General features: G+C 39.2%; 1 protein-coding gene across 1 annotated transcript in view; it reads left to right on the top strand.

Annotated features, from left to right (window-relative positions):
- SLC2A13 (solute carrier family 2 member 13) overlaps positions 1-27,792 on the top strand; it is a 152,589-nt gene extending 124,797 nt beyond the window's left edge. Inside the window, exons 8-10 of the mRNA XM_032688403.1 lie at positions 19,824-19,945; positions 20,074-20,226; positions 21,362-27,792. Of these exons, the coding sequence (XP_032544294.1) occupies positions 19,824-19,945; positions 20,074-20,226; positions 21,362-21,588 (502 nt within the window). The 3' untranslated portion in view covers positions 21,589-27,792. The remainder of the gene's footprint in view (positions 1-19,823; positions 19,946-20,073; positions 20,227-21,361) is intronic.
- Positions 27,793-27,944: the final 152 nt, after the last annotated feature.

Below are 27,944 nucleotides of genomic sequence, written 5' to 3' on the forward strand. Positions count from 1 at the left end.
GTATTCCAAGTAAACAGTCATTTCCTATATGCTGTAGTTTGAAGTAACGTGTTTGTAATTGGCCAAGTCATACTAGCACACAGGAAGACATGCATGAAAACAAAAACTTGTTATGAATAGTTGATAGATAAAATCAAACTTTATTTAATTAGGCATTGTTACTGTATTACATAGAAAATGTGTGTATCAGCAGTCCTTTCATATTCATGATTCACTCTCACATAGCACTCTTTGCTAGACAGGCTATTGAGGTAAACTAGGTAAGAAAGAAGAAATATTTCCTTTCCATATTGCAAAATTCAATATTTCCATTTTGTGCAAGAATTCTGTAGCATGAGGACACTGCTTAAAATCTTGCAAGAGAAAATGAAACAATTTTAAATTTGTTATATTGGTTGTCACTGGAGGGAAACTCCTACCTTAAGATAGAAAACCAATAAAATATCCACATTTCTTTTTCAAATATTCATCCCCATTTCTAGTTTTTATTTCATTAATTTCTATCTCAGGTGGCTCCTTCTGTGCCTTCCAAACCCTGTGAAAGAGAGAAGCATTTTGCCTCCTCAACTCCTCCTCCTGCTCGTCCTCACAGACACATGTATTTCTGCATACTAGCCCGGAAGGAATCGCCATAGGTTTTGATTTCCAGGGGTTCACATTCACACACCACCCCCCAGCTGCATTTCCTCAAATCCTGAGTCTGCTTTAAAGAAAAATCAGTCACACAGAGCCATAGGATTTCCCTGCCAAGGAGGGAGATTGCTGCAGGGAAAACAGCATAGTTACATCCCCAGTTGTGTCTCAGAGCAGCTGGAGTCACCTGGATTTCTCTGGCAGCATAGGGAGAACAAGTGCCTGAGACAAACTAAAAGCACTGGTGAAGGAAATGGCAGCCCTTCCTTTCACAAAGTTACTTTGTCACAAACTAGACATACAGGGGCAGTTATTTTAAAAATACATGGCATTTTTACGATCAGAAAGTGGTTCCATAACTTGAAAGATGATTTTGTGACCTGTGGACAGCTGATAACCATAACTATTACATGCAACCTCTTTGTAAGTCCTGTGTGTTCCGATGGCTTCAGGCCATTCAGTATTAGATGGATGAGTTTAAATGGCTTAAAACCTCCAGAGTTATGCTGGTCTCTTATGGCAAATTTATTTTGCCATTAATGATGCTCAGGAGAGAAGAAAGACCTGAGCAGTTTTTTGGACCTCAGATGTCTGGGCATTGTCAGAAGCAGCAGCTCTCACTATGCTGCCTGATGTGGGAGTTCAGAGAAACAGCTTCTCCTGGACTCGGGCTGACAGTGCTGTGCAGGGCATTTCTGCTGCTGGGATCACATTTCATTTATGATTTTCCTGCTGGAAGGCTGGGAGCTGCAGCCATGGAGAGGTGCCTGCAGATGCACCATACGATGTGTGAGCACCCACACAGCTCTGCAGCTGTCTGAACCTTGACTGTCATGACGCTTGCTCAGGGGCTTATCTATTCCTGATATGTAACCTATGAGCAAGGGGAGTGGTGCTCGGAGGCACCAACAAACAGAGAAGACCTTGTCATATATTTTTAAAGCTCTCTGCAGCTATGCAAGCTTACATAGAAAGCTCCCATTTATAAATTTATAGCTTTGCACTGTTTTTCACAGTTGGTCCCAAGGCACTTCAGATATAGCAGGCAATGTTTTGACTGTTATCATAAAATACTGTAATGTACTTTTATTTGCAAGACGTTTCCCTAGTGCCAGACAGGTGTACTCATCACCACCTCTGTGTTTATTGTTAATTGTATTTATTTGATTACGGTAAGTTCTGAACATTGAGAAGTTCATGGGAGGGGAGGGAAGAGAGCAGAGATTTCAGTCTCCTGTGGCTGCCAGCAAGGCTGTTTATGTTGCTGTGGTTGTCATAGAAACCCAGGAAGACAATTAAAGCATCCACATATTTTTCAAGAGGAATATAGGGTTTGGGTGCTTTTGAATATGGGGATCTCAGTGGCTGGCAGAGGCCCTGGGGGAGGGAGACTGCGTAAGAATAAATCTGACCGAGTCCAAGTCAGACCCTAAGCAGTTTGGTAGATGTGCACTTATAAGATCATACATGCAAGACAAGCAATAGAGATTTATTTTTTAAGCAATTACATAAACCTTGCTGCCTCCAGCTCTGCCCAGGGACACATAAAGGATGATTTCAAGACTGTGAGCAAGAATATTCTTAAATTATTCACTTTGTAGTAAAACAAAAAAAGCTATGTCTCCTCTCTCAATGTGGTCTGAGGGTTCTGTGTTGGGACTCTGTTCTCCAAGATTTAGGGAAGTTTTGCACTTAGCAGTAAAACAGAAAGGCTTGCAGTTCTGTTCTCTTCATGAACATTGAATTTTAAAATCCCCATGAACTTAATAAAAAACATTATCTCACTTTTACATATGGGGATGCAATGGGAAGGTTCCAAGAGGAAGCTCAGGTGACACAACAGAGATCATGGGCAGAGTCCCTCTCTCAGCCAGGTTGGAATGTGGAGGTGATTGCTTTCAGTCCTGTGCTTTCAGAGCACAACCCAAAATCTAGGTTTTTTTCTGCACAATTACAATTACTCCCACAGTACTCTCAGAATCCTTGAAGCTTCTGTCCATGTAATTGGAATAACCCTAAAGGTTGGCCAAGAGACTTTAAATTGCATTAGTATCCTTACAGTTGAAAGAATAACTGCTCAAGGAAAGGAGGTACTAACAGTGCCTTGACATGACATTAACCTTGACATGAGTGTGTTGTCAAGACGACAGCAGGCCCACAACTGTGAGCTGAAAGGCTCTCATGAGTAACTCTGAGCAATCTTCCTCTGGAGAGAAGGATGTTGATTTTATACAGTAAACAATTATGAAGAAATAATAACATCATCTAGAGATCAGAGACAAGCCTAGAAGCCATCCTGTCCACAAAATTAGCTGGCAGGTTTCCACAGTCCCTGAAAAAGGACGATTTGAAACAGAAATCTATAAAGGGAGAGAAACTGACTGATTTGCTTTCTTCAGCCATTTTTATTAACTTTGTTAGAGGAACATCTCCTTGCCACAGGAGTTTAATGCCTCATGGAGAATCCTGCTTTTGTCAATATGAAGAATCATTCCCCTCTGTCAGGGCAGTCAGTGCAAAGGCAAGAGTGCAAGAAGAGCTCTGTGTTTGGAAAACTCTTTGTTTTCCTCTGGCCAGAGCTCTTCTGAGCTTCTTCCTTCTGTGTAAAATTAATGGCATGCTTACAGATGTTCAGTAATGCTACTATGTGTCACTGTGTGCCTGTTGCTCATATCTGTCAGTTTGCCAAGGATTTCAGCTGTATCTTGGAAACCTGTTTTGGGGAAAAGTGGGTTTAAATTGCCTGGGCAGGAAGGAGGTCAGGCAGGCAGTCAAACCCTGTTTCCCAGATTCGGAATAGTTTTTCACCTCAGGAATGTGCCTAATGACTTTGGCATTTGAGCCTGGATGTTAACTAGATTCCACTGGTTAAAAAAAATAAAGTCATGGCAGTTCATTAGCTGGATTCTCATACAACAGCCTGGTTTATGTCCAACGGGGGACATGCCAGTATCTGTCACAGCCTCAGGAGTATTCTGGGGAGCTTTACATTCATGCAGTGCTGCCTGTTGTCTAATGTGTAGCAGATGAGATAGATCATGTTAAAATTATTAGAATACTTTTTCTTTGTAAGAATATTAGATTTTTCCGGAAATGTCAGGTTGCTTTTCCTGCTTGTAAATAAAGACAGACATAAATAAGTTTATTACACTTGTTTTGCTAGTCACAGCATTATAAAGATGTTTTTGCAATGTGACAAGTACATTTGTAAAAGTTGCTGTGACTGCTTTACTAATGCCAAAAGAATGTATGTGCATATTCACACATTTAAAGACTGAGAATCTATTGTCAGTACGTAATGGAGAATGGCATTACAGACCTTTACTGTTACCACGGAAAGACTAACGTTAGAGCAACCTTGCAAGAATTAAATACTTCTCTGTCTGTTGGTAGACTTCAGTTGTTTTGTCATGCAGGAAGTATTGGTAGAAGATTTTGTTGCTGAAAAGGTAATTTGTAATCTTTCTACAAGGATCTGTATTGAAAAATGCTGCTTAATTTGTCAGCAATTAGAGGAGAAACTAGTATTTCTCTTACTAAGTCTTCAGATCAATAGATAAAGATTATACATACAATTATAGTGCTCACATTTGCCAAATAAAAAGGTGGTAGAGGGAGTAAATGATTCAGGAAAGTAGCAGGATCGATAGAATATTTACATCTGCGTGTATTTTGGCAGAACTCAGAAGAGTTTTTATTATGACCAGTAGTCTTAGAGAAATCTCTTGATGGACAATATGCTAAATGTTGACTAAATTGAAATATTCATCACTTCAGTAGGAACCAGAACATAGAATGGCCCCTCTTTGCTCCAGTATTGTTTAGGAAAGAAAACCAAAATATATGCAGTTTCAAATAGAATTAAATTCTGATTATCTTCCCCATGGCTAGTAAGTATGGAAACCTGGAGCAGCAGGACACAATCCTATTCATCCTGTTTGATTAGGAGTTTGTTCTTCAGCACAATACTATCTAATATGTATTAGTGAGGTGTGCAAAAACAGAAATGAAAGAAAGATCTGAAACTGATTACAGTCTTTGTCAGCCTAAACTCTAAGGCACAAGGTCTTTTCTGGGAAGAGGCTATTAGACAGGCTAATAGTGGCATATACTGGTAGCATAAAAGCTAGGGAGGTAGAAGAGTAACTTAAAAATGTCTAATGCCATCTCTGCTAACTTGTAAAAGTGAATAGGAAGAATAGAAGGATAAAGTAATGCAGAATATTGTGTCCTTAATCATAGATGGCCCTGTTTTTGGTGATGCAGGAGTAGGTAGCAAAATAAGTGCAATTTTAATATTGTATCTGCATTTTAGGTCTAAAATTATGAGCAGAACAACATGATAATCTGAACTGAAACTGTTTACATTCCTTTTGGATAATTACTTAGGAATTACTATTAATAGCTCTATCTCAGTACATCTACTCAACCAGTGGCAAATTCTGGATGCTTGAAAAGAAGGACAAATATACTCCTCATAAGTCCTGTTATGAAGTGAATGTATTCTGACTGTGAAATGCCTAGTTTACATGCTGAAGACAGAATTTATTTGTTAGGGACACCCAGCACAAAACAGGATTTTAAAGCAGGACTGGTTAGTTTGAAACATCATTTGTACATCTGTTCTCTACCTGTAGTAATTTTTATTGCCATTTGCTGCTAAACACTGCTTCTGGATCTTACTCCAAGTTACTATTCTGGTAGAGGATGGTGAGGAGACAGATGCTGACAGCCATTTGGGTTACTGGTTGCAACAACTACTTCAGATGCTATAACATTGAGGTAACTGGAATACAAAAGCTGAAGTGGACCTTGAGCTAAAACATTTTCAAATGCTGTTTTCTGTCTGTGAAAACTGTGTTATTTAAATGGAAAAATGTTTGAATCAGTGCTTTTCATTTTAAAAGTGGTCCAAAGAAGAAGATAATATGGTGTTTAAAGTTTACCTTTACATCCTGTTGAAGAAGCAAGCTTCTACTCATTTCAGTCATTCTCTGGTCAGCTGAAGGGGAACTAGAAGGAAAATACTCTTGTTTCCTGTTTAAAAAACATGTTTGCTTCAAGCTGACAAAGGAGATAGATAGGAAAGTGAAGGGGAAAAATGCCAATGTGTATGAGAGAATTGTCAGTCTCTTATCAGTGTGCGGATAATTCCTGCAGCTTTTCTCACTCTCTCTGTTATGAAATGTACATTAGAGAGTCTTAATTGCTCAGAGGAGCCTGCTGCTAATTAGCTTCTTCAGCTGCTCATCTTTTTAGGGACAGATTGAAAGATGTCTGTGCCTCACCAAGGGGGTTCTCCTGGGGCAATGTTGCAGCCAGGGCAGAGCCCAGCCCTGGCGCTCTGCTCATCTGAGGGGATGGGAGAGAGGGGCAGAGGAGAGTGTGAGCATGCAGGGAGCTACTGCTGAGGATTTCCCTTCTGCCTTGGAGCCAAACCAAAGAGAACTGACTCATATTTGGGAACATGTGGATTTTTTTTCTGAGGGGAGAACTTCTGATAGTTTTTTTCCCACATTTATTCAGTTATAGACTGTGAAGTTTGGATTTAAATAAAAATCTTTAGTGAAAACTGTTTCAGTAGATTCCTTTAGGCTTTTATGCTATGAAATGGATTCACTAAAATGAAATGTTCTCTGTTTAGAGGGTGGAAAATATTTTTGAAAGATGCATGTGGTTAGGAAGTTTTATTGATAAAGAACCTTCAACAGGGTTGAACTCAGACCTCCATACAGCAGCTTGTATCTTTAACAGCATCCCTAATAACTTTATTCCATAATAAGTAATTCTTCAATAATCACATCATCTGATGCAGTAAAATTATGGTATCTTACCTTCTTAAAGAATTCAATTTTTAGAGTATTTTTTCTCTTTGAGGGAACATAAATCAACACATTTCTGCATTAGGACTGTTCAATTCATTTGATGAGTTTAATTCATAGAAATTATTGTGTGTGCAGTCTGTCTGCATGTGTGGTTCATTTCCTTGAGAATGGAGGCAGTAACGTCAATCTCTCACTGGCACAAAACGAGCTAGAATTATCGATTCATTTGATTTAAAGTCGTGACCTTATTTTAACTCAGCTTGTTGGTTAGTACAGGCCAGGATATGGGCAGTCTATTAGGTGGCAGGTCATACTTCTCAACAGCAGCACTTTGGGCATTTCTTCTTGCTTGTAGGATGTATAGACCTTCTTTTGTCCCGTAGCTTTCCACAGCTGCCACATTAGCTTTGCATAGATAATAATGAGTCGAGTTTGAGGTTTTGCATGATTATTTAGTTTTTGAGACCTGTGATTCAGATGATCTATATTCCCATTTAGCATATTGTCTTGGCAAAATAACTGTTGTTAAAAAGCATTTATCTATGTAAAACAATTTAGATGTCAGAGTCCATAGAAGGTAGATGATTTGTTTGATTTCTGCTGGGTTCTACTGTCAGATCCCAGACTTTGAGTTGCATGTAACAATCACGTCTTTGGTACCCAGTCTTCATAAATTTTATATACTCGAGATAATGTTTCCACTTATCATTTCTATATTTTATGAAATTCATTAGATTTGGCATATGTATTGCACCTGCATGCACAAATCAAAGCAGGGTAACAGTCTGTGCTAAGTGCTCACTCTCACAAATCAGGCATGAAATAATTATCTTGTTATAAGTGGTCTTAGAGCCTTGGGGCTGTATTTTCAGTTACAACATTAATGATTTCCAGTGAATTTTAAGGCTGACAGCAGAGGAGTCATTCTTTGGGTAGCTCTGTTGGATGATTTAATTCAGAGCCTCCCCAGTACAGCAGGGATTGACAGGGATGCAGTGCTTCACTCCCCTTCTGAAACACCAGTTTCCCTGAGATTTTTAGGGCAGAGCTATTGCCACCTACTGGAATCAGGGAAAATTCTTTTTAAAAGGTACTGTTCCATCGTCTATTTGAAACAATGAATGCAAGATCTCAAATATAGTCTGGTTAGATTTCAGTTGTGATGGCAGACAGTTGCTGGCAGTAGTTAAAATGTAATATTTGTATCTAAATTGCTGTTACAGAAGATGAATGTAACAGTTCAGTACTCAGATGGAAGGTTAAATTGGTCAAAATGTTATTGTTAGAACTATTGAAACATAAACTTTATATGTATGTCAATAACTAGAAATTAATTGGAGCAGGCAAGTGCTGAAAATACATGCTAATCCATGTAATATTGATCTGTATTTTAAACTCCTTGTCCTTATGGGGTTTTTTTGTCTCAGATTCAACAAAAAAAGAAACTTCAGAAAATAATTTTTCCCCCCACTCCTTTCCTTTTATTTCAGTAAAAATTTCCAAAGGATTGATACTCTGTTCTCTCTTCACTTCCCATTGAAATATGTGGTTGATTGGGATTTTAAGGTTTTAACAGCTCTGTGGAAAGTTGTTTCTGCACAGTGATGGTTTGGCAGACTCTGTGAGGCACAGGGTCTACTGCCCGGGATAAGCAATAAACTATCTGTAAAACCTCAGCAGTGCCTGCAGGCACAGAGTCTGACCTGGGCTGTGCTGTAATTGTGTCACCATATGTGGTTTGATTTTGGGGTTTGGGTGGGATTTGCTTTGCTTTTCTAAATTGAACTATAAAATCTCGCCATTCTCCCTTAACTTCATATACCAACTTTCAACATGAAAGTGCAGTTTTACAGTACCTTTGTATGTATAAAATTTTGGGGTAATTAAAAGCAAAACTTTTTTTATCTTTCTTTATTGTTTTCTGAAGTATTTGGAAGCATTAAGAAAAAAAAAGATTGTAACACTGAAATAGAGCTTATTTCATTTGGAGGGTGAAGTAGCACTGAAATAGAGCCTATTTCATTTGGAAGGTGAACTTCCGGCGAATATTTCTTCTAAGTTACTTTCATACTAAGTTACAACAACAATCTTGCTTTCTATGTCTTTGGTCTTTTTTTAACATGATCTTAGAAATACTTTTGGCAACTGTAACTCAAGTGATGCTTTTGAGATGCTGATGACATTCCTTTGACACTGCTACTGACACATGGTGAACAGCACAAGCATCAATAAAGGTTACTTGTAAGTGTAAGTAAGAATAGAAAGTCTGGATGGAATTTGTTTAAATCAACTTCAGATGTCTAAAATTTTGACCTTGAGCTGTCTTGTAGTTCCTTGGTTAATGGAGTGAAAGATGCTCCATTTTGTTCCTTTGCAGCTGGTCTTATAGAATAAACTTCCTTATGGCATGCCAGCAATTCTTGCATGCTGTTCTGTTAATAATTCTTTAATTAATATTAAAATATTATACTTATTATAATTGAGCCCTACACTTGGCCCTTTCCACCAGTATTCCTTGAGGTGATCTGTCTTTATATACCACATGAAAGAGGTGTCTCCTGGGACAATGGATACTTCTACGATAACTAGGCAGCTGGTTGATATTCCTGTTATAACAAAAAGAACTTTAGAAATTATAATTATTAAGTAAATGAAATTTAAAACAGGTGAAAAACCAAATGAGATTAAACATCAGGTAGAGATTTATTTTATGGTAAACCTGCATGAAATTCTAAAATGCTGCATTTGACATCATAATCTTCAGACAGCTTATGTCAGTAATTCAATTACTGAGTATTCATGCTGCAAGGAGATACAATCAGAGAGACTAAATGCTTTTAAATCTGGAAAGAGAAGCTAGAAATTCTTCAGTTCGATTGCCCCAGTTCTGTCAGTAATTTGATTGCAGTCTGGTGCTCCATGCATAAGCTCCTAAACATGTCAGAGTAGGGATGACCCAGAACTTCCACCAAAAACCCCAGAAGCAGCAGAACCACTTGCAGTTCAAAGACCAGGAGTGCTGAGATACAGAGAGGGGTTTGAACACAAATGAAATAGTTTGTGTGCTGGTCTGTCATGGATGTTCAATACCAGTCTGTCTTTAAAAAAAATACTTCGATGCATTTTTGTCCTGAAAGAGCTCAAACAGAATGAAGCCTGCCTTGCCTGCAGGCAGTAATAGAGAGTGACCAAATCTGTCTGGTTTTTTGCTGGAGAGCCTTGTGCAGCACAAGTGAGCTCCAGAAGCCCCCAGGGTGACTGATAGCCACTTTCCAGTAAGCACTCATCACTGAGATTCCCTAAAGGTTTGTCTGTCAGAAGAAATGCCCAAATCATTAATAAGCACTCCCTCCTTTCAGAGAAATAAGGGAAGCCAGCAGTGACTGGATGAAGCCAGACTGGATGCACATGCTCACTGCTGCTACTGGTTGTTCCAGATTTTCCAAATGTTCTGTGGTTATTTCTGTATAACCACAGAAAAGCCACTAAACAATCTTTAAGGCACATTCTGGGGTCACAGGAAGTCCACATGTCCTTCTCAACCATGATGACTGCCAGGAGAGAAATAATAACTCATTCTGTTTCCAGATTGCCTCTCGTGTGGAGAGACCTTTGTGTTCATGTTGTTTAAAATTTGTGAAATGGCATCTATTTCTCAAGCAATTAAATATTCCCAGATGTCACTTCTTGCGAGGGATTGCCGTGTGCCTGTGCCCATGCTGCGGCATGAGATGCTTCTTTTCAGTTTGTACTTCATTGCTTTGAACATGATTAAATAGAGGCTTTGTGGCAGCTGCCAAGGCAGTGGGAGCAGTAATTCTCATATATCAGCAGCCACTGTGCGTGCAAGTCACATCACTGAGCCACAGCCCCATCACACACATCATGTCTCCATCCAGAGCTGCATGTGAATACATGATACTGTTGTAGCACCCAAGCTGTGGGTATTGCCCTCTACCACATCATGGCTGTTTTTCCACTCCATCTGGTAGAATGCAGTGGTTTCTTATATTTTTTGATATTACTTTCATACTAAAGTATCTATTGATCAAAAAAACTTCAAAATGCTGGGCAGTATCACCTCCATTATATTTACTCAAATTTCTAATCATTCTTGAGTTCTTCAGGAGTTGATAATACTTGAAAGAAATAAATAGTGAGAACTGCAGCATTTAACTGAAATTTTTCAATACAAGAATTAGGACTGAACTAACTATTTCTCCATCTCTTACTGGATCTTTTTGCAAGGATTGGCTGAGACTTTTTAAATACAGCACTGAAATCTGGGAGGCTTCCTGACTTGCTGAGGGCAGTCCTCTGGAACCCGCCTCTTTATAAAGCATTTATAAAGCGGTTGGAGTTCTCATGCACATCAGTATTTGGAAGCTGCAAGAAATAGTAAAATTTGTCTTGAAAGAGGAACAAAAAAGGTAAAAGATTTAGGGTTAGTAAAGTTGTTCAAGGACATGAACAAAGTTTTGTGGTGACAGGTGAAGTTTCAGTGCACCACTGGACTCAACCACTTGTAGAGGCACAAACTTTAGCAACAGGATATGCTGAAGGGACAAATCTAAGATTTATATGCTTACTAAGAGTATTTCAATAAGGTCTGTCAGATAGTTTAGCTGTTGTGATACACTCTGTGGTTATTTTTAATTTTTTGAGATCAGGGTTTGTATTCTGCAGATGAAAAAGCAGGAAAAGGTCTTATAAAGTACACAGATCTAACTTGTCTGTAACCACTGGAGTTTGTCCTTGAGAGGGGGGAAAAGTGCAGAAATCTTATATTGCCTGTTGTTGCCTTCTGAGCCTTACCTGAAATGATTCACTGTTTCATTGCTGCTTTTGCATACACTTTTTTAGCTTGTAAATACACAGAATAATCTTTAAAGTTGCAAAAATATATTCTTGTGTCTTCTCATGAAAACATTTAGCAGTTGTGGGCTTTGCTTCTCCTTTAACATTACCTTGCTGTAACTTTAACCTTGTATGATGTCTAGTTTCAGTGATATTTTTGAGAAATATTTTCTGCCACTAAATAACAACATATCAAGCTAATAAGTGAGTCATACTTTATTTGAAAAAAAAATCACTGTCTCTACTAAAAAGTGGTACCTTTAAACTCTTTACTCAGTTTCATGAAGAATCTCTCCAGAAATAATTACCAGATTGTACTCTTGTTTATTTATTGTATACACTGGTATTTGATTCTCCATCTTGTAATTACTGTTCACTGCTGTCAGTGTTGCTGAATTTTATAGTTACAGACAGTTACAAACCTTAAAGTAGTCTTCTGGGTATACATAATAAACACATTTTTTTCATGGCTTCTTAGCTGGAGAATACCTCATTTTTACAGTTACGATTTCAACCTGTCAGCCCCTTAGCTGGTGTTAACCAAATTATCTTCTGCCAGCTGTTTGTTGAGTATAGTCTTAGATTTGGATATAAATGGATACAGATGGGACCTCTATGCACTCAGTTTGTGAAGTAACATATTTAGATATTTGAGGACTTGATTGAATTTATTTTTATAAGGTGCTAATTTTGTTTAAATATATACATAAAAATATTTTGAAATCCTTTCCCAGAAAACAATGCAAAAAGATTTCTTTTTAACAAAACTAAACCACAATATTTATGATCTTTCTGTTCCTTTCTTTTTGTATTCTGTTTCATGTCTGTTGAAAATTGGAGCAGTTTTGATGTATTTCACTAAAAAATGAAAGAAATAAGCCATATTCCTTCATTTGTTTTCCTTCAGCTGAACAGCTAATTTTGTACCTGAAAGTGTCCAATGTTGAAAAGAAACACAAAATACCATGTTTTGAAACTGTGGCCTGTTATCTGGTGATTGAAGTAGTTAAAATGTAGTTAAAATGATCATAGGCAGAAATGCTTGAGGGACAGTGACATTCAGCTAAGATGCTTATGTTAAAACCCAATTAAGATTTTGCATTTTGATCAGGTTTTAATTTGAATTCTGCCCATTAAAATTCTGTACGTATGACTGCTAGGTATTTGTTAAGTGAACAGTTGATTATGTTTCATAGTTGTATGACCTTTCACAAGTTTATGCACTATTAATATAATACTTGAATTATTTATTATTATGAAATCATACAATTTAATTATTGCCAGTTAATCTTAATTTATACTGGGGTAAACCAAGTGTGTCCAGTCAGGATCAGAATTAGGACTAGAAAAGGGCATTCTGTAGAGCACAGAGACATCAGATGTTTCCTGATACTTTTATTAACATCTGATACTTTGGAAGAGTAGGAAGAAGCTTGGAAAGAAAAATAAGTCAATCTCTGTGTAGTGTGATTAAGATAATTGTGTCTCCTATAACAAAAAAACAGGTATATACTTATTTCTGCTCCCAGTTTTTAAATATGCTGTAGCTGGGATTGGTGTGCATGCGTATCTAATGGGTGCTGTCAGCTCTTGTGAAATCTGAGATGGTTGGGCTCTAACACTAGATATAAACATTACTCTGCATTACTAGATATTACTAGATATTACTAGATATAAACATTTTCCTGTTCGAGTACATTTCTCAAGGTAAGGAGTGCATGAAAGATGATGAGAGAAGCGTGTTGGATGGTGTTCCGACAGTAGCAGAGATTTGTCTCTCTCCCCTCTTTGTAGATATGATGAAAAATGAAGCTTGAAACACTTGGGGTGTAACAGCAAAATGGGAAATTGTAGCCCATGGCCTGGAGGTGGCCATTTCCAAGCAGGGCTTGGAAGGCACTAGTATAGGTGACCACCCTTCAGAATCCACTAATATGTGGTTACGAAAGTACTGAAATATCCAGATCAGCAAACAGTTGAGAACCCCTTTGATGTGATTAATTTTGGAGACCTATTTGTCTTGGGGAAAAATTGCTCCTGTTTTCAGTCTGTTGATCAGTTTGTTCAGATTAAATAACAGCTCCAGCAATCTATTTATTGGGCAAATTCAGATGCAGTTGCAAAGATGAAATTTCTCAGCTTGGGAAAATGCAAGTGTTTGAATTCAAACTCTCTAAAGATTTTTAGCTAAATAAATAATATTAAAAAATGATGTTCATCTGTGACCAGATGGCTGGAACAGACATAAACCAGAACAGTGTATTAAGTCTCCTGCAGTTGTGTGTTCTGATGTGACCGAGAGTCATGGAATCGTTTAGGTTGGAAAAGACCCTTTAGATCATCAAGTCTGTAGTTATAACAGATAGATCCTGTAGCAGGGGGGATCAGCGTGATAAAGACTGCTTTTCATCTGCTGAGGTGCAATTTGTGTTCTTGCTGTGAACTAAACTATTTTTCCAAGCTTTCGAAGCATGTGCTAATATTTTAAAAATTCTTTGCCAGCTATAGCAAAAGCTTCAATGAGTGTCCAAAACTCTGCTGGTGTTTTTATGCAATGAGGGTTAAGCAATGTCTAGCTGAATCCTATGAAATTTTATGGGAATGGTTTTTTAAGGCTGCATCTGTTTGTTCTTTTCTTGTTTCTTGTATGTTTTTTTTTTTTAATGCCATCATCTGGTGTAAGAAGCTTCATCTGCATATTTTTAGCAACATCTGATTTAATGGATGAATTATTTCTCTTTGTAAACTACAGAATCAGAGTGATAAATGGAAACTTCTCCAGAGATGCATGGAGCTTCTGAGGCACAGAAGCCAGTATCTAGGGAACTGTGAAAAAGCTTAGGAATTATTGATTCAGACACTAGTCAGGTTTAAATCAATCTGGTTGCCTTAAGGTCAAGAGTTGCAGTTCACTTGATACTTTTGATAGCATGTTACCATGTGTATATATAAAAATTAAGCACTTAAGCAGGGATTTTTCTTTAAATCAGAATATGCTGATTTGTAGTGAATCTATACCTTATGGTTTTACTAGTTTCTATGGGTTGTGCTAATGTAACTATTTTGGGTGTATATGGGTGGATTAGAGAGGCCACTTGATGGACAGGGTAGAGGCGGTTTCCAAAGTTCTCCTTAGTTACATGTCTGACTACCACTAAGTTATTATACAGTTCATCTGGTACCTTGCTAAATTCTGTCCTCTAAGTAAAGATAGATAGAGGTTTGTTCAGACAAGTAAATGTCTTTAACAGAAGAATTGAGGCTTGAAGTTATGAGACATAACCCAAATGTTAAGGTCCAGATTCTTCCACCGGATGAGTAATTGTTTGTGGATTAACCTTAGTTGTTCCCACAACTGAAGGAACAAGTTGTTCCCACTTCTACAGAAACCTTCCTCAGTCCAAACAGCAGCTACTCTAAATTATGTCTCTTTGGTCCTCTGTTCTTTCTATGACAGACTTCAGATGAAAACATGAGTCAATAAACTTGGCATAAATTTATATTGTTCAGTGGATTGGCATAATATAAAGTCAGCAGTGTACACAGGAGACTTTAAAAATCTCCTTAAAGGAGATTTTTTCTAAATCCAATATATTTGTGTTACGCTGGAGAATAAGTTGACAAATTGTAGATTACCATCATCTTGATAACCCAGGCACAAAAGTCTGGCATAAGAGCAGTCCTTGAGTAGTTTTACTCTTGTCAGAACAAAGAGATGAGGGATTAGTGAAACTGTGAATTAGCTCTCAAATCTTTCAGTGCCGTCAGCACCTGATGTCAAAGTTCATTTCAGAGCAGAATGTGTAATTTTGAAATATGTGTGTTTTAACAAGCATTTTAGGGAGATGAATGATCACATTAGTGATTTTCTTCAGAAGTAATTTCCTTAGCCTGACTTGATTTGAATTTTGACCTTTTAAGACTTGATCTAAATCCATTTAAGATGCTTCTGAAGGGCTTAAAAGACAACGAGAAGTCAACAGCTTTCATATTAAAATTATTTGAACTGTTCAGAATGAAACATTTAATTCTCACAGAAGCCATATCTTTAGGGCTACACAGTCCTCACTCTACAGCAAAGCAAAAATTAATGGAAATTGGAGAGAAAAATCAAATTGGTCTCTGTCTTGTGCCTGTGCTCTGTCATGCACAGCCATTTCCTGTGCTGTGGTTCTCAGTGTTGCACTTCAGAATTATTGTACAACCAAATTGGCTCAAGTATGAGGAAAATTTATATTGATTATCAAGGAAATGAGTATTACCCAGCATATTGTATATACAAATTCTTTGCACTGGTACCTGACTGCATCATTACACTTGTAAGCTGTTTACAGGGAATTGGCTGAATGGTTGTACTCAGAGTATTGCAGTCACCAGCTTAATGACCAAGTGAACACCAGTGACAAGTAACATTCTGTAGGGGTCAGCACTGGAACTGATGCTGTTTAAGATCTTTGTTGGCAACATGGAAAGTGGTATGGAGTGCTCCCTCAGCAAGTTTGCTGACAACACCAAGCTGTGTGGTGCTGTCGACACACTGGAGAGAAGGAATGGTATTCAGAGGGACCTTGACAGGCTTGAGGGGTGAGCCCATGTGTTTAACAAAGCCAAGTGCAAGGTCCTGCATGTGGGTCAGGGCAATCCCAAGCACAAATACGGGCAGGGCAAAGAAAAGATCAAGAGCAGCCCTGACGACAAGGACTGGGGGTGTTGATTCACGAGAAGCTCAATGTGACTCAGCAATGTGCAGTCTCAGCCCAGAAAGCCAACCATGTCCTGGGCTGCATCAAAAGAAGTGTGACCAGCAGGTCGAGGGAGGGGATTCTGCCCCTCTGCTCCACTCTCATGAGATCCCACTTGGAGGGCTGTGTCCGGCTCTAGGGCCCCCAGTGCAAGAGGGATGTGGACCTGCTGGAGCAAGTCGAGAGGAGGGCACAAAGGTGATCAGAAGGCTGGAGTACCTCTGCTATGAAAACAGGGTTGAGAGAGCTGGAGTTGTTTAGCCTGGACAAAAAGAGGCTCCAGGGAGATGGTAGACAGATTTCCAATGCCTAAAGAGGACCTACAAGAAAGCTGGAGAGGGACTTTTTACAAGAGCATGTAAGGACGAGAGGGAATGACCTTAAGCTGAAGAAAGGTAGGTTTGGATTCGTTGTTAGAAAGAAGTTCCTTACTATAAGGGTGGTGAGGCACTGGAAGAGATTACCCAGAGAAGTTGTGGCTGCTACATCCTGGGAAGTGTTCAAGGCCAGGTTGGATGGAGCTTTGAGCAACCTAGTGGAAGGTGTCCCTGCCTGTGGCAGGGGGGTTGGAACTAGATTTTTAAGGTCCCTTACAACTCACACCATTCTATGATTCTATTATTTTCTTCTGTGTGTTTAAGCTCATGAAGTGATGGGTAGTTGCTCATCTGCTTCCATCGTATATGCTCCCTTCATGCAGGACAAAATTCATAATTTTATCTGATAGTACTTTATACACTAATTACTAATATATTCTTCAGCAGAATAATAAGTCCTGTAGAAATAGTAGTATAGCAGTAGAATTAGCACAGTAGCAGAGCTTGAACAAATCTCCAACCTTGAAGGAGTGTTATTTTTGAACATATCCAGCACTGCAAGATGCTGGAAAATGCAGATGTCTTTGCTTTTATTCTGTATACCCTGCTGGTTTACTACTGAAGGATTAGCAAAGCACAGTTCATTACTGCAAGGTTTCTATTAAATCTAGTCTCCAGTGCTGTTTTTCCTGTTTCATTGCGCTGAATCTGCTTTCTTGCAAAAAAATTTCCTCTCAGTTATGGGCAGACAGCAGAGAATAGATGAGTGGCTTCAGCCATAGGAGACTTTGGAGACATCTGTTTTTCCCTTGTATCATTTGTGTTCCACTCTGTCAAAAGTAGGACACACCTGGAAGATGGCAGGGGAGGGAAATATGCTGACCTGCCTGCAGTTGTGTCTGTATGAATCAGCAGGTTGGTTTGTGCTCATGGAGATGGATGCAAGATAATAAACCAAGTATGTCTTTGTTTACAGTAGTGTTTTGAGAGAAAGCGTGAGCCCTCTCTGAGGAGCTGCCAATCTGCCTGGGCAGAATGGAGAAGCCCATCTCAGCATCAAGATGTTTTAAAATGCTCATCAGCTTGTATTCAGTACGAACACCTGCAAATGAAATTAGAGTAACAGCAAATGAAGCAGAAGTGATGATGTTAAAACTGTGAAACCGAGCACTCCTTTCATCTTGCAGTGGGGCAGACACAGAGGGAGCAGCTATGCAGGGCTGAGCAGGAGGTCACAACGGGATCACTGGGTGTTCAGTAATTAATCTTTTAAACACCATTTCCTTAACACATAAGGAATTTACAATTTAAACATGGATTTTTCTCCAGCACAGTTCAGTCTTCTGTATGCCATGTATCTGGGACACAGCTCAAACCTGATTTAACCCAAATGCAGTGAGGAGTATGTATAGTGGTAGGGAAACATCAGGGTGGACACTAATAGGGAATGAACCATGTCTCACACTCATAACATAGAAAGAGATGCTGAGCTAAGCCATGAAAGAGCAAAGTGACAGAAGAAGGAAGTTGGAAGGAAGATGAAGAAGTAGCAAGGAGGGAAGCGGTACCTTTGGCTGAGAAAAGGTGAAAAATCTGTCACAGAAACTGCTGGTGTCTTAGGCTGATGGGTGCTCCAGTGGCCAGGTAGCATCTGAGGCCATGAGCTTGCTATATCCAGGCACAAAGGACATATCTTTGAGAGAGATGTTCAGTTGACCTGTTTTCTCTTTGTTTTTCACATCAAGACTGAAAGTGAATCTATGCCCTGGATGAGATGGCCTTTCCAGGAGAGCTCAGCAAGGCAGAGCTGTGGAAAGGTGCACACCAGGACTGGCTGCATTGCTGGCAGCACATCATGGCTCAACATTTCTCCAGTTGTTTAGGTGCTACTCAAGTGCAAGGTGGACCTGCAAGTCTTACATCTTACTGCTACTAAGACAGCATTAGAGTTTGCCCAGTTTTCACATGTGCATTTTTCCAGTATTTGTTGGGTTCGTGGCTGGGCTTCGCGAACGAAGATTTGAGGAGGGCTCTTCCCACGTTTGTTACAAGCGCGCTGGTGGCTAAAAAGGCCAATAAGAGACAGGCACGTCCGATTTGTTGGGTTAACCTCTCTCTTTTAAATGTATTTGATCTTTGGATTTCCAGCTGTCCTGAAATTGGATCTGGGGCTTCACAGTGATATCCTGCTTTAAGTGGTGTCCTTTTGATACATCAATGACGACATAAGGAATATTTCTGCCCCAGGAGTGGTGGTGGGTTGGCCATCAGTCCTTAACACATTCCTGTTCAACCTGGGGCTGGCTAGTTGTTTCCTAACAGAAAAGTTAGAGGAGAAGTATTTTGTTGGAATTTGCTTTTGAAAGTCAACTGCAATGGTAATGGATCCTCTGAAGCATTTCAGGGGGTCTGTTGCTCTACCATCTCACAACCTATTGCCCAACTATCACCCATTTCAGGCGTCTTCATTCTGGTTTCCCTACTGTCAAGAGGGTCATATCCTTCACATAAATGCCCAGCTGATCTGGAAATCATAACCCAGGCAGATGTTCAGCTCTCTGTGATTTCTTCTTTTCAAGTAAATAACATTGTTTGCATATGAAAGAGTAGTGTCTGCTTAAGTCTTCTCTCCCAAAACTACATGGCTTTTCATCTGTAGCAATCGATGTGGTGGCAGCTGAAAAGTTTCTCTAGTTGCATTTATGATTTGTCTCTTTAAAAAAATGCTAATTAAAAAAAAAAAATTGTAACAAAAAATCAAGTCACCAGTATTCCTTTAAAATATATTATATTGTTGGCAGTCAGACGGAAATACCTGATTTTATACCTATTCCTCAAAATGTGTAATTTCCACATGGTCCTTGGAATAGAGACACTTTTTTCTCAGTAGTTAGTTAGAAATGCTGCCTTCTTCTTAAATGTGTAGGAAAGAAAATACATACCTCTTTTCCTTACAGCTTCACTTGACCTTGGTACACTCCATAGGCATTACTTATTACACACAAAGTGTGCAGCAGATAGTTAGTTCATCAAGGCTGTAAGGACTAACTTCCATCTGACCTTAAATCCCTGGATGCAGCATCTTTAGCTCAAAGTCCTGCTGCTGCAGCTCTTTTTGTACTATGTGAATGTGAATGGTCTTGTTGGTTTTGGTATCACCACTTGTGTAGTAAAGAGTGGTTGTTGGACGTAAATCTGTAAATTCAAGGCAAGCGTGTAAATTCAGGAATGTTTTGCTGATTATTCTTCATAAGACCAGGCTTGAGAAAAAAACATGCTTCTGAATTTAAAACTTTCCTCAAAGATCTTGATAAATTAACAGGGATGAAGTTTTTATCTTAATTGTACGTTTGTCAGCTTTTCCTAAGACATTACTTGCTATGTTTATATTGACATGTCACCTATTTCCTTAAAAATTCTTCAATACAAAGTTTTTTGTTCTTTTTCAGGTGTTCAAATGAAACAGTGTTCAAAAAGGAAGATTTGTTTTGGGCATATAATTTCTGCCCCACTCCATACTCTTGGACAGCACTTCTGGGCCTTATTTTGTACTTGATTTTCTTTGCACCTGGTAAGCAAGCATTTGTTTTCACATGTAAGTTATGAAATCGTAAAATATCAAATAGTGAGACTACATGTCAAATTTACTTTTGAGTCCAGCCATTAGACTGGGATTGATCTTTTTTCCCCAATTCTTAGGGATGGGTCCTATGCCCTGGACTGTCAATTCTGAAATTTATCCACTTTGGGCAAGAAGTACAGGAAACGCATGTTCTTCTGGAGTCAACTGGGTTTTCAATGTGCTCGTGTCACTGACATTTCTGCATACAGCTGAATATCTGACATACTATGGTAAGTAACAGTATGTGTTCATATGTGTGGTACTGCCACTGGCACAGAGATTTTCTACAGATTTTGGGTCCCTCAGTTGGTTTTGCTATGAAATGTCAACTGTGAATGCAGTGTTCTCAACCCACTGTGGTTCAGTAAGACTGGAGATCTGATACAACCTGCCTGGATTATAGACTTTGGCCCAGATTTCATAAAAAAACCATTTATTTCTGTCCTTAACCGAGAACCTAGACAGTTTTGCTTAAAACAGAGAAGCTGGAAAAAATCCCACTTCTGACTTAGTGAAATATGCTGATTCCCACAGGATCTGCAGTTTTTCAGTTTGTGGTGGCATCCAAGGCCAATTTCAGATGGTCCTTGCAGAAATATAGGTGTTGATTAAGTCCTGTCTGCAGTAGCCTGTGGAGTGTTTGTCAGGTTACTGCTCAGCCACTCCAGCACAAGTCATTTAAATTACATTAAGCTGCCAGGCAGCTGATGTGACCTTCACATCATTACTAGTACAGAGCCTTTCAGCTCTACTTGTTATTCCTTTGAGCCATCAGTCTAGCAACACATGGCAGGTAAATGTTTGTTGGTCCTTTGGTACCTTCTCTGCCCCTCTAGGTATAATGGATCGTGGGCGGGAATGAGCTCTTTCTCAATATTAATTGTCTCTACAGAGGACTTTTAAATTATAATTAGGTGTAAGAGTTGCAAGCGTTATTTTAATCCTGACTCATTCTTTTGCTAGAGTTTCTCATTTTGAGGAGTTGTCTTAATGTGTCCTTCACTGTCAAGATAAACTAAGAAACCTCTTGCCTTCCACATATGATTTTTTTATTTGGGCATGCGATTGTCTAATTGCTGTTTATTTTAACAGCAGAGTGACTTGCCCAGGAAGGATGTGCATTATTATCTTTGGCATGAATTGAAATTTTCTTTTTTAATTTACTTTGCTGCAGAATGGTGCGATAAAGTGTCCTGCTTCTACACCCACAGCCCTGCAGCTTGTTGTTATAATCCTGTCCCTCCAGCCTTTGCTTTTACACACTCTTTGATTCCCAACCTGCTGCTTCTGTCGCTCCCTCTGCTCAGGTGCAGAGAAGGGATGGGAACCTCTGTAACTGACTGTGCCAATTGTTTTACTTTGCAGGAGCCTTCTTCCTCTACGCAGGGTTTGCTGCCTTGGGACTAATCTTCATCTATGGCTGCCTTCCTGAGACTAAAGGGAAAAAACTAGAGGAAATTGAATCTTTGTTTGAAAACAGGCTATGTACATGTGGTATGTCAGATTCTGATGAAGGGAGGTATATCGAGTATATTCGGGTGAAGGGAAGTAATTACCATCTTTCTGACAATGATGCTTCTGATGTGGAATAATTTTCAGCTGCTGATGTATTTAATCATTTAAAAGCCTTCTGGGGGGGAAAGCAGCTCTCTGATGACCTCACTGCCCTGCTTCTGGTCTGGTTCTCCTTTCTACTGTGCAGTTAAAAATGCCTTCATGTTCAAAAATGCTCCATTTGGAGGAAATTCAATATGCTAGTGTTTTCTTGATAACTAAAAGCAATGGCTTCCAAAAGAGGTTGAATTTCATAGTTATGTGACTTTACCAAGTGTGCACAACGCTGTGCCGTCCCCAGGTATTTAGTAGGGTGCACTGTACCAGATGAATACAGAAGGCTATCCTAGATGGTCAGGGGCTGTCCTTATCTTTAGTCCTGACAAGATAAAGTAATTGAGTAGCTAATCAGAAAGCAGCTGACAGCTGTCAGATCCCCATCCCATTGCAGCCTAGGAAGTAGCTCTGCTGTGCAGTACAACGAAGGATGAATGCATAAGTTGCTGTAACAGTAACCGTTTCAAAAGGTTAACTAATTGGGAAAATACAAATATCTGTTATATGCATCAGAGGCAACATTTCCCAAATTTACCCTAAGTGAATTTCCGTTGTTATTTATTTGAGGTAACAAGCAGACAGCCGTATTCACCTAGATGCAGGTTCAGTAGGCTGGCATGTGTCCGTGCTACACTGGGCTATCGACCCACTGCTGCTCTTGAGTACACACTATGGTCAGGAGTTTGTGTTTGTGAGAGAAACCACCAAAATTAACTACTGACAGCAGGAAAACAGAGCTCAGTATGTGGCCACACATACAAATGAACTGGTATATATTGCTAGGTACAACACAGAGGCGTCAGTTAGAAAAAAAATTATGTTTGTTTTCCTTTTTTGCATTTGAACATACTGGTTTGTGCCTAGTTTTGAACATAAAATATTGTTAGCTAAAGGAAAGAGAAGGAGGGGAGAGGGTTTGTGCTGCTAAATGCACAGTGGTCATCCCTCCCGCGCCTTGTACTTGTGAATAAATATTGCCTTCAGTTTATCTCCATATGTGCAGAGCAGATGACTCCCAGCACACTTTTCCTTCAAATGTCCTTAGTCAGCCGGTGTCTTGCTAGATCTAAAGAGAAATATTAGCAATGGGCAGAAGCCTATATCTCATATTAATTGCCTTACCAAAGCATTGCAAACTTGTCAAGAAAATGTCAGGCACAAAAATCAACTTGGCTGCTTTTAGCATGGTAATGAAAATGTGAATGGTGTTTTATTCGCCTGCCATGATTGCTTGCCTTGGCAAATTGAATTTTATGCAGCTACATAAAAATATTATGTTATTTTTTTCCTTGTCCTGTCCTCCTTGCTTTAAGTTATCAAAGATACGAGTTTGAAAGCATCAACGATTCAAATTCTTATCTTTGAAACATTTGCTTCATGAAAGAATGTGGAAAAAATTCCTCTGCCTGTGGGCTGCCACCCATTTATTTGGTAAAAATACATTTATTTTTCACTGTGTAAAGATTAAAGAAGTTGTTGGGTTAATTAGATTTTATAGATTTGATTTGTGGGGTTTTCTTGGGTTGAAAAATATTTTTAATGTAGGATTACTATCAAGACCAAGCCTGGACATTTGTTACTAAATTATTTTTATTGGATAACATGGGGTTTTGTTGTTGTAAAGAAGTCTGACTTTATGTTATCTAATCTTCTGTGGGGGAGTTCCTATTCTATGGTTATTGACCTTCAGGGATTGGGTGTATTTTGTTTTGTTTTCTTTTTTACTCCATTAATCAAAGAAATATTTTTTGAAAGAAAATATTTTAAAGCATCCTTCTGTGACTTGCCTGGGACTAAAAGAGGAAAACAGTGGACAAAGGGAATTTCAAACAAATCATTGCAAAGAGCAACTCGACCTTGAACGTCTCCTGTGTGGTGAGAGGGCTGGATTCTCACACCTTCCATCTTGCCTCCCTTTTAAGCGCACAATATTTTTATGCTTGAAAGCACCAGCTGTTGAAAATGCTCAGATCTCCAGATCTGTCCATTGAAAATGCTCAGGTCCTCAGACCTATCTACAAATGCCCCTGCAGCGGGATGGCTCTGTTAGGCTGTCACCTCTCTGAAACCTTCAGTGAAGGTGCAGCACCTGAAAGGAGAAAAAGGGATCCTTGGCACAGACAAGAACAAAATCATTTTAAAGACAAATTGATTTCTTTCTGAAACCAAAAAAATATGTGTTTGAAGACCCTTATTCGGGGCAGTTTCGTTACCTAGAACAGTGTGTGAATAGGTGTATAACCTGTGCTTAGGTGGTTGATAGGTTTAAGTGGGTATTTAAGTGGGTATTTATTTATTGGCTTTTGAGGATAGGGACTTACAGTTCTGATCCCCCCACAAGCACAAGGCCATGCTCACTTTACACCTGTGAACATTGCCTTGATGTGTTTTGCTGGAGCAGGTGAGAGGCAGGACCCGGCGTCCCTGTGGTGGCCCCGAGTCAGCGCTGCCCTCGCGCTTGTGCCCACAGGGAGAGGAAACTGCTGCAGCTACTGGGCATAGCTAAAGCAAAGTCACTGGAAAGATTGCAGTCACAAGGTCAGCCTGTTCTGTTTTGCAGGCAGTGCTGCAGCTTTTTAGCAGCAGAAGACCATCTCTCTCTGCCAGCCTTGTTTCATGGACGTTTTCAGAAGTGGCGCTCAGTTGCACACAGCACTGGGCTCACTTTCTCACTCAAGTTTGATCTTACTGAAAACAGTTTTCTGCAGGTTTGTATCCCATGCCCTTTTTCATGAGGCATAACTATTGAAACGTGCAAAATATATTGGCTTCTTCATTGTCCTTCCCCCTTTCGTGCCCACAGAGAGCTGGGTTTAAGTCTTCCTTTTAGGGTTGCTTTACACCAAGACAGCATTCCATACTTCAGAAACACTGAACCTAGTACCAAGCATCCTGTGTAATAAAAATGAAATCAGACACTTCTAATTAGTCTTACACAGTTAGGGTTTTATTTTTAGAATCTGTGAACATTTACAGTTTATTAAGAAAATTAGATAAATGTTTCTATTTTGCAGATTTTTTATATTTATGCATATTTTAAGTTTTAAGAGATTTTTGCTAAAGGTAGACTTAGTAACATTCCAGATAAAAGAATAAAAATACAATGTAACTGAATAATTTCTTATTATAAGATTTTAATTTATGAAGTAGCATAAATAATATGTCTAAGCACAAAATTCTTTCATTGAAAGCTTTCTGCAGAAGATGTGAAAATGTTTCTTCATAAGGACTGCACACAATTCAGGTATTCAGGTGCATCAGGAGTGCTAGAATAATACTGCTGGTAGAGTTGGGCATATTGATTATACACAACGATTTGAGATATTTTAATTCTGATTAATCTACCAACTCTACATGTGAGCTAACAACAAGTACAAAAGAAACAAGTCCTGATGCGTTTTTAATATTTTTAAATTTAATTCACATTAATTCACATAAAGTAGTTAGTTCATCATGTTGAAATTAAAAATTGTGGGGAGGATGAGGTAATTTGCCACTTGTTTCTTCCCCTTGGCACTTCATTGATCAAAATAATCTTTTAACAAGAGAACCAAACCTGTTTTGAAAATAGATGTAGAATCAGAGCAAGGCCCAGGACTTGTTTGGAGGGCTGAAGTTGCATTGCTGTGCAGGCACCTGGGATAGGTCGCTCTCGTAGGCGTTGCTACCTTGTGAGTTGCAGTGACAACCCTGGTGGAAATTGTCCCAGAAATCCTGGGAAAAGAAAGGGTACATCACAAGGACCATTGTTTCAATGCCAACTGGTTTTTGCGTGAATTGATAAATGCAACACTTCACTCATGTAGGAGTTAGGGTTGGGAGGGGAGAAGAAAGAAATGATGCATGAAAAGCCCCACGAAGTCTTGTTTCAGTAGATGGGTGTGACGTAGCCAACAGGAGCAGTCATTTGTCATGGTTTATCCATGTGGGATAAGGATGGTGAGGCCAAGGGACTGTGCTTGGTCCTGTGGATAGGATCGGTCAGGCTGTCAGGCTAAGGGGGAAGAAGCACACAAGTGCTCCTTTCCCATGCCTACATGGAGGTGAGGACGTTGCAGTGGAATTAGCAAAGCTGATACTTTTTTCCTTGGTGAAATCTCCTCTGTCTCTTTAGTCACTCAGGCTGAGCACTGGGGAGAAGTTTTGAACTTAGGGGCTGCTACAGGCCCTGAGCAAGGGTATTCCCTTAGGCCATGAGGGTATTTGCTGCAGTCCCACAGACAGTGAGTGGGCTAATGAAAGATAGACCCTGCACTTCTCAGCTTTATACCCAGCTTTCTACTTCTCAATGTCAGTGCTCTTCTAACATGGTCTTCTTGATATTTTGCTTGTACTTGCAGAAGAGGCTTTGTTAGCTGAACATCACTACTGCAAAGAGGCAGAGTTTTCACAGGATAGAGAGATCTCGGGGTAGAAATCCAGGCAGAAGAGACAGTTTTTCAGAGCACTTTAAAGAGTAACATATGTGTGCACTTTTTTCTGAGAGAGTCAAGCTAACCAAACCCATTCCTTTGCATTGGGAAGAAAATCAAGCTTTGTGTACCAGGCCAGAAGCAGATAATGCCACAATATGTGCTTTATGGCAAAATGTGTTTTTATTGCGGGTAACATTTACAGCTTACATGTAGCTGCTGCCTATAAAGTGACTCAGTTGTTCTCTGGATTTTAACAAGTCATATTTTTGTGCAAAAATCTTAGTGGTTTTCTATCGATCTTCATCACCTTGTGTACAGCACAGTTAAGCATAATCCACAAGTGGTCTAGATTGTGGCAGTGTTGCAAATGTCAGCACAGTAAAACTCTAGGTGAACATTGTTAAAGAAATATTGTTGTTTGTGATACTGGGGTTTAAAACTCCTCAAAGGCAACTATATATAGATTTTAAAAGTCTGAAAAAAAAATGGCAGTTCTTATCTATTTTGTGTATGTTTTCATATAGAGAAGGAGTTTTTTATGTGCCAATAACCATCACTGTAGTGTTTTGTAAATGGGTGTTAATAGTGTTGCAGAGTTCTGTATATGAGAATATACTTTAGCCACAATGACCTGTTAGTGTGAACCAGTGGCATGTTTTTAATCTTACTCACACCTCTCATCAGAGGTGCTCACTCATTGGCTTTAGTAGAGCTCACTCATGCCAGGGGAAGTTTGACGAGCATCAGGCCTCAAGAATACAGACTTCATCTAAATCCCCACTTTTTCACATTGTCCCTAGACAGTATGTTACATGTGAATGATCTGGCGCATGTAATTTTAAAGTTTCAACTCTGGTTCAGTTACATTCCTTGATTTTGTTGAGAAACGTTTTGTCAAAATTTGGTTTGACCTTTCATTGCATTTGTATAAATAAGGAGCGCGCTGATTAAGTATGAATATTATCCACCTATTTCTAAAGGAACCATCTGTTTCTGAAGTGTTAAAATAAAGGCAAATTTCTCTTGCTGCCTTAAACATTGCACAGACTTTTGGGAGGACTGAATGTATGACCATCATCGTGACTTCTGCAGGAGAAACTTCGTGGATCCCCAGCAGGTTTGAAACGAGATGGTTTCATGGTGCTGAGATGCTGCGTTAAACTGCAGGTCCTGCCTAGTGCACTCCTGCCATCTGTTTGATTTAAAGTGTTTGAGTAGTCCCCATGAAATTGATAGGATTATTCACATGCTTGATATTCTCCATGTGCTCAGTGTCCTGCTGGTCCGGGACATTGCTGGGAAGTGGCACGAGTCATGTCCCTGCTTTCCGTTGTGAATCTCACTCCTCTATGAAATGGTTAACCGGATCTTTTTGTGACAAATGCCGTGTAGAATATTTGAGACATTATTGGAGACTAAACTGATAGTAGTAATTCCATGCTGAATAATAACATGCACATGGTGCCATCAGAAACACTGTAATCCCTGGGCACGTGTTACGGTATTCAGTACAAAACAGGTTTTGGCAAAACTAATTGCTGAGTTGTCCAAGTCATTTCTTAACCATGTCAAACATGTGCCATTTCCATTTCCAACCAGTCAAGCCTATAATGTATGAAAGTGTTGTACATTTTCTGAAACTTAAGTGATGTAAAATTATTTAATTGACTTCTGTTCTGATTGCTTTAATGAAAATAAATATCTTCAAAGAATTGTCAGTGCCAGAAGTGTAAATGAACAAAATAAAAGGTGAGATACTTAATTACAGAATCTTTCTCAAGGTTTCCTTTGTTTGGGTATTTGGGTCACCTTTTAGAGTTGCAGCATTGCATTGCTCAACAAAATGAGCTCAAATAGGCTATGGGCTTACCTGGTAAGAATAACTTCGAATATGATCTCAATAGGATGTATTTCAAATCAGA

The sequence above is a fragment of the Chiroxiphia lanceolata genome, chromosome 5, assembly GCF_009829145.1.
Source record: "Chiroxiphia lanceolata isolate bChiLan1 chromosome 5, bChiLan1.pri, whole genome shotgun sequence".
NCBI classification, from domain to species: Eukaryota; Metazoa; Chordata; class Aves; order Passeriformes; family Pipridae; genus Chiroxiphia; species Chiroxiphia lanceolata.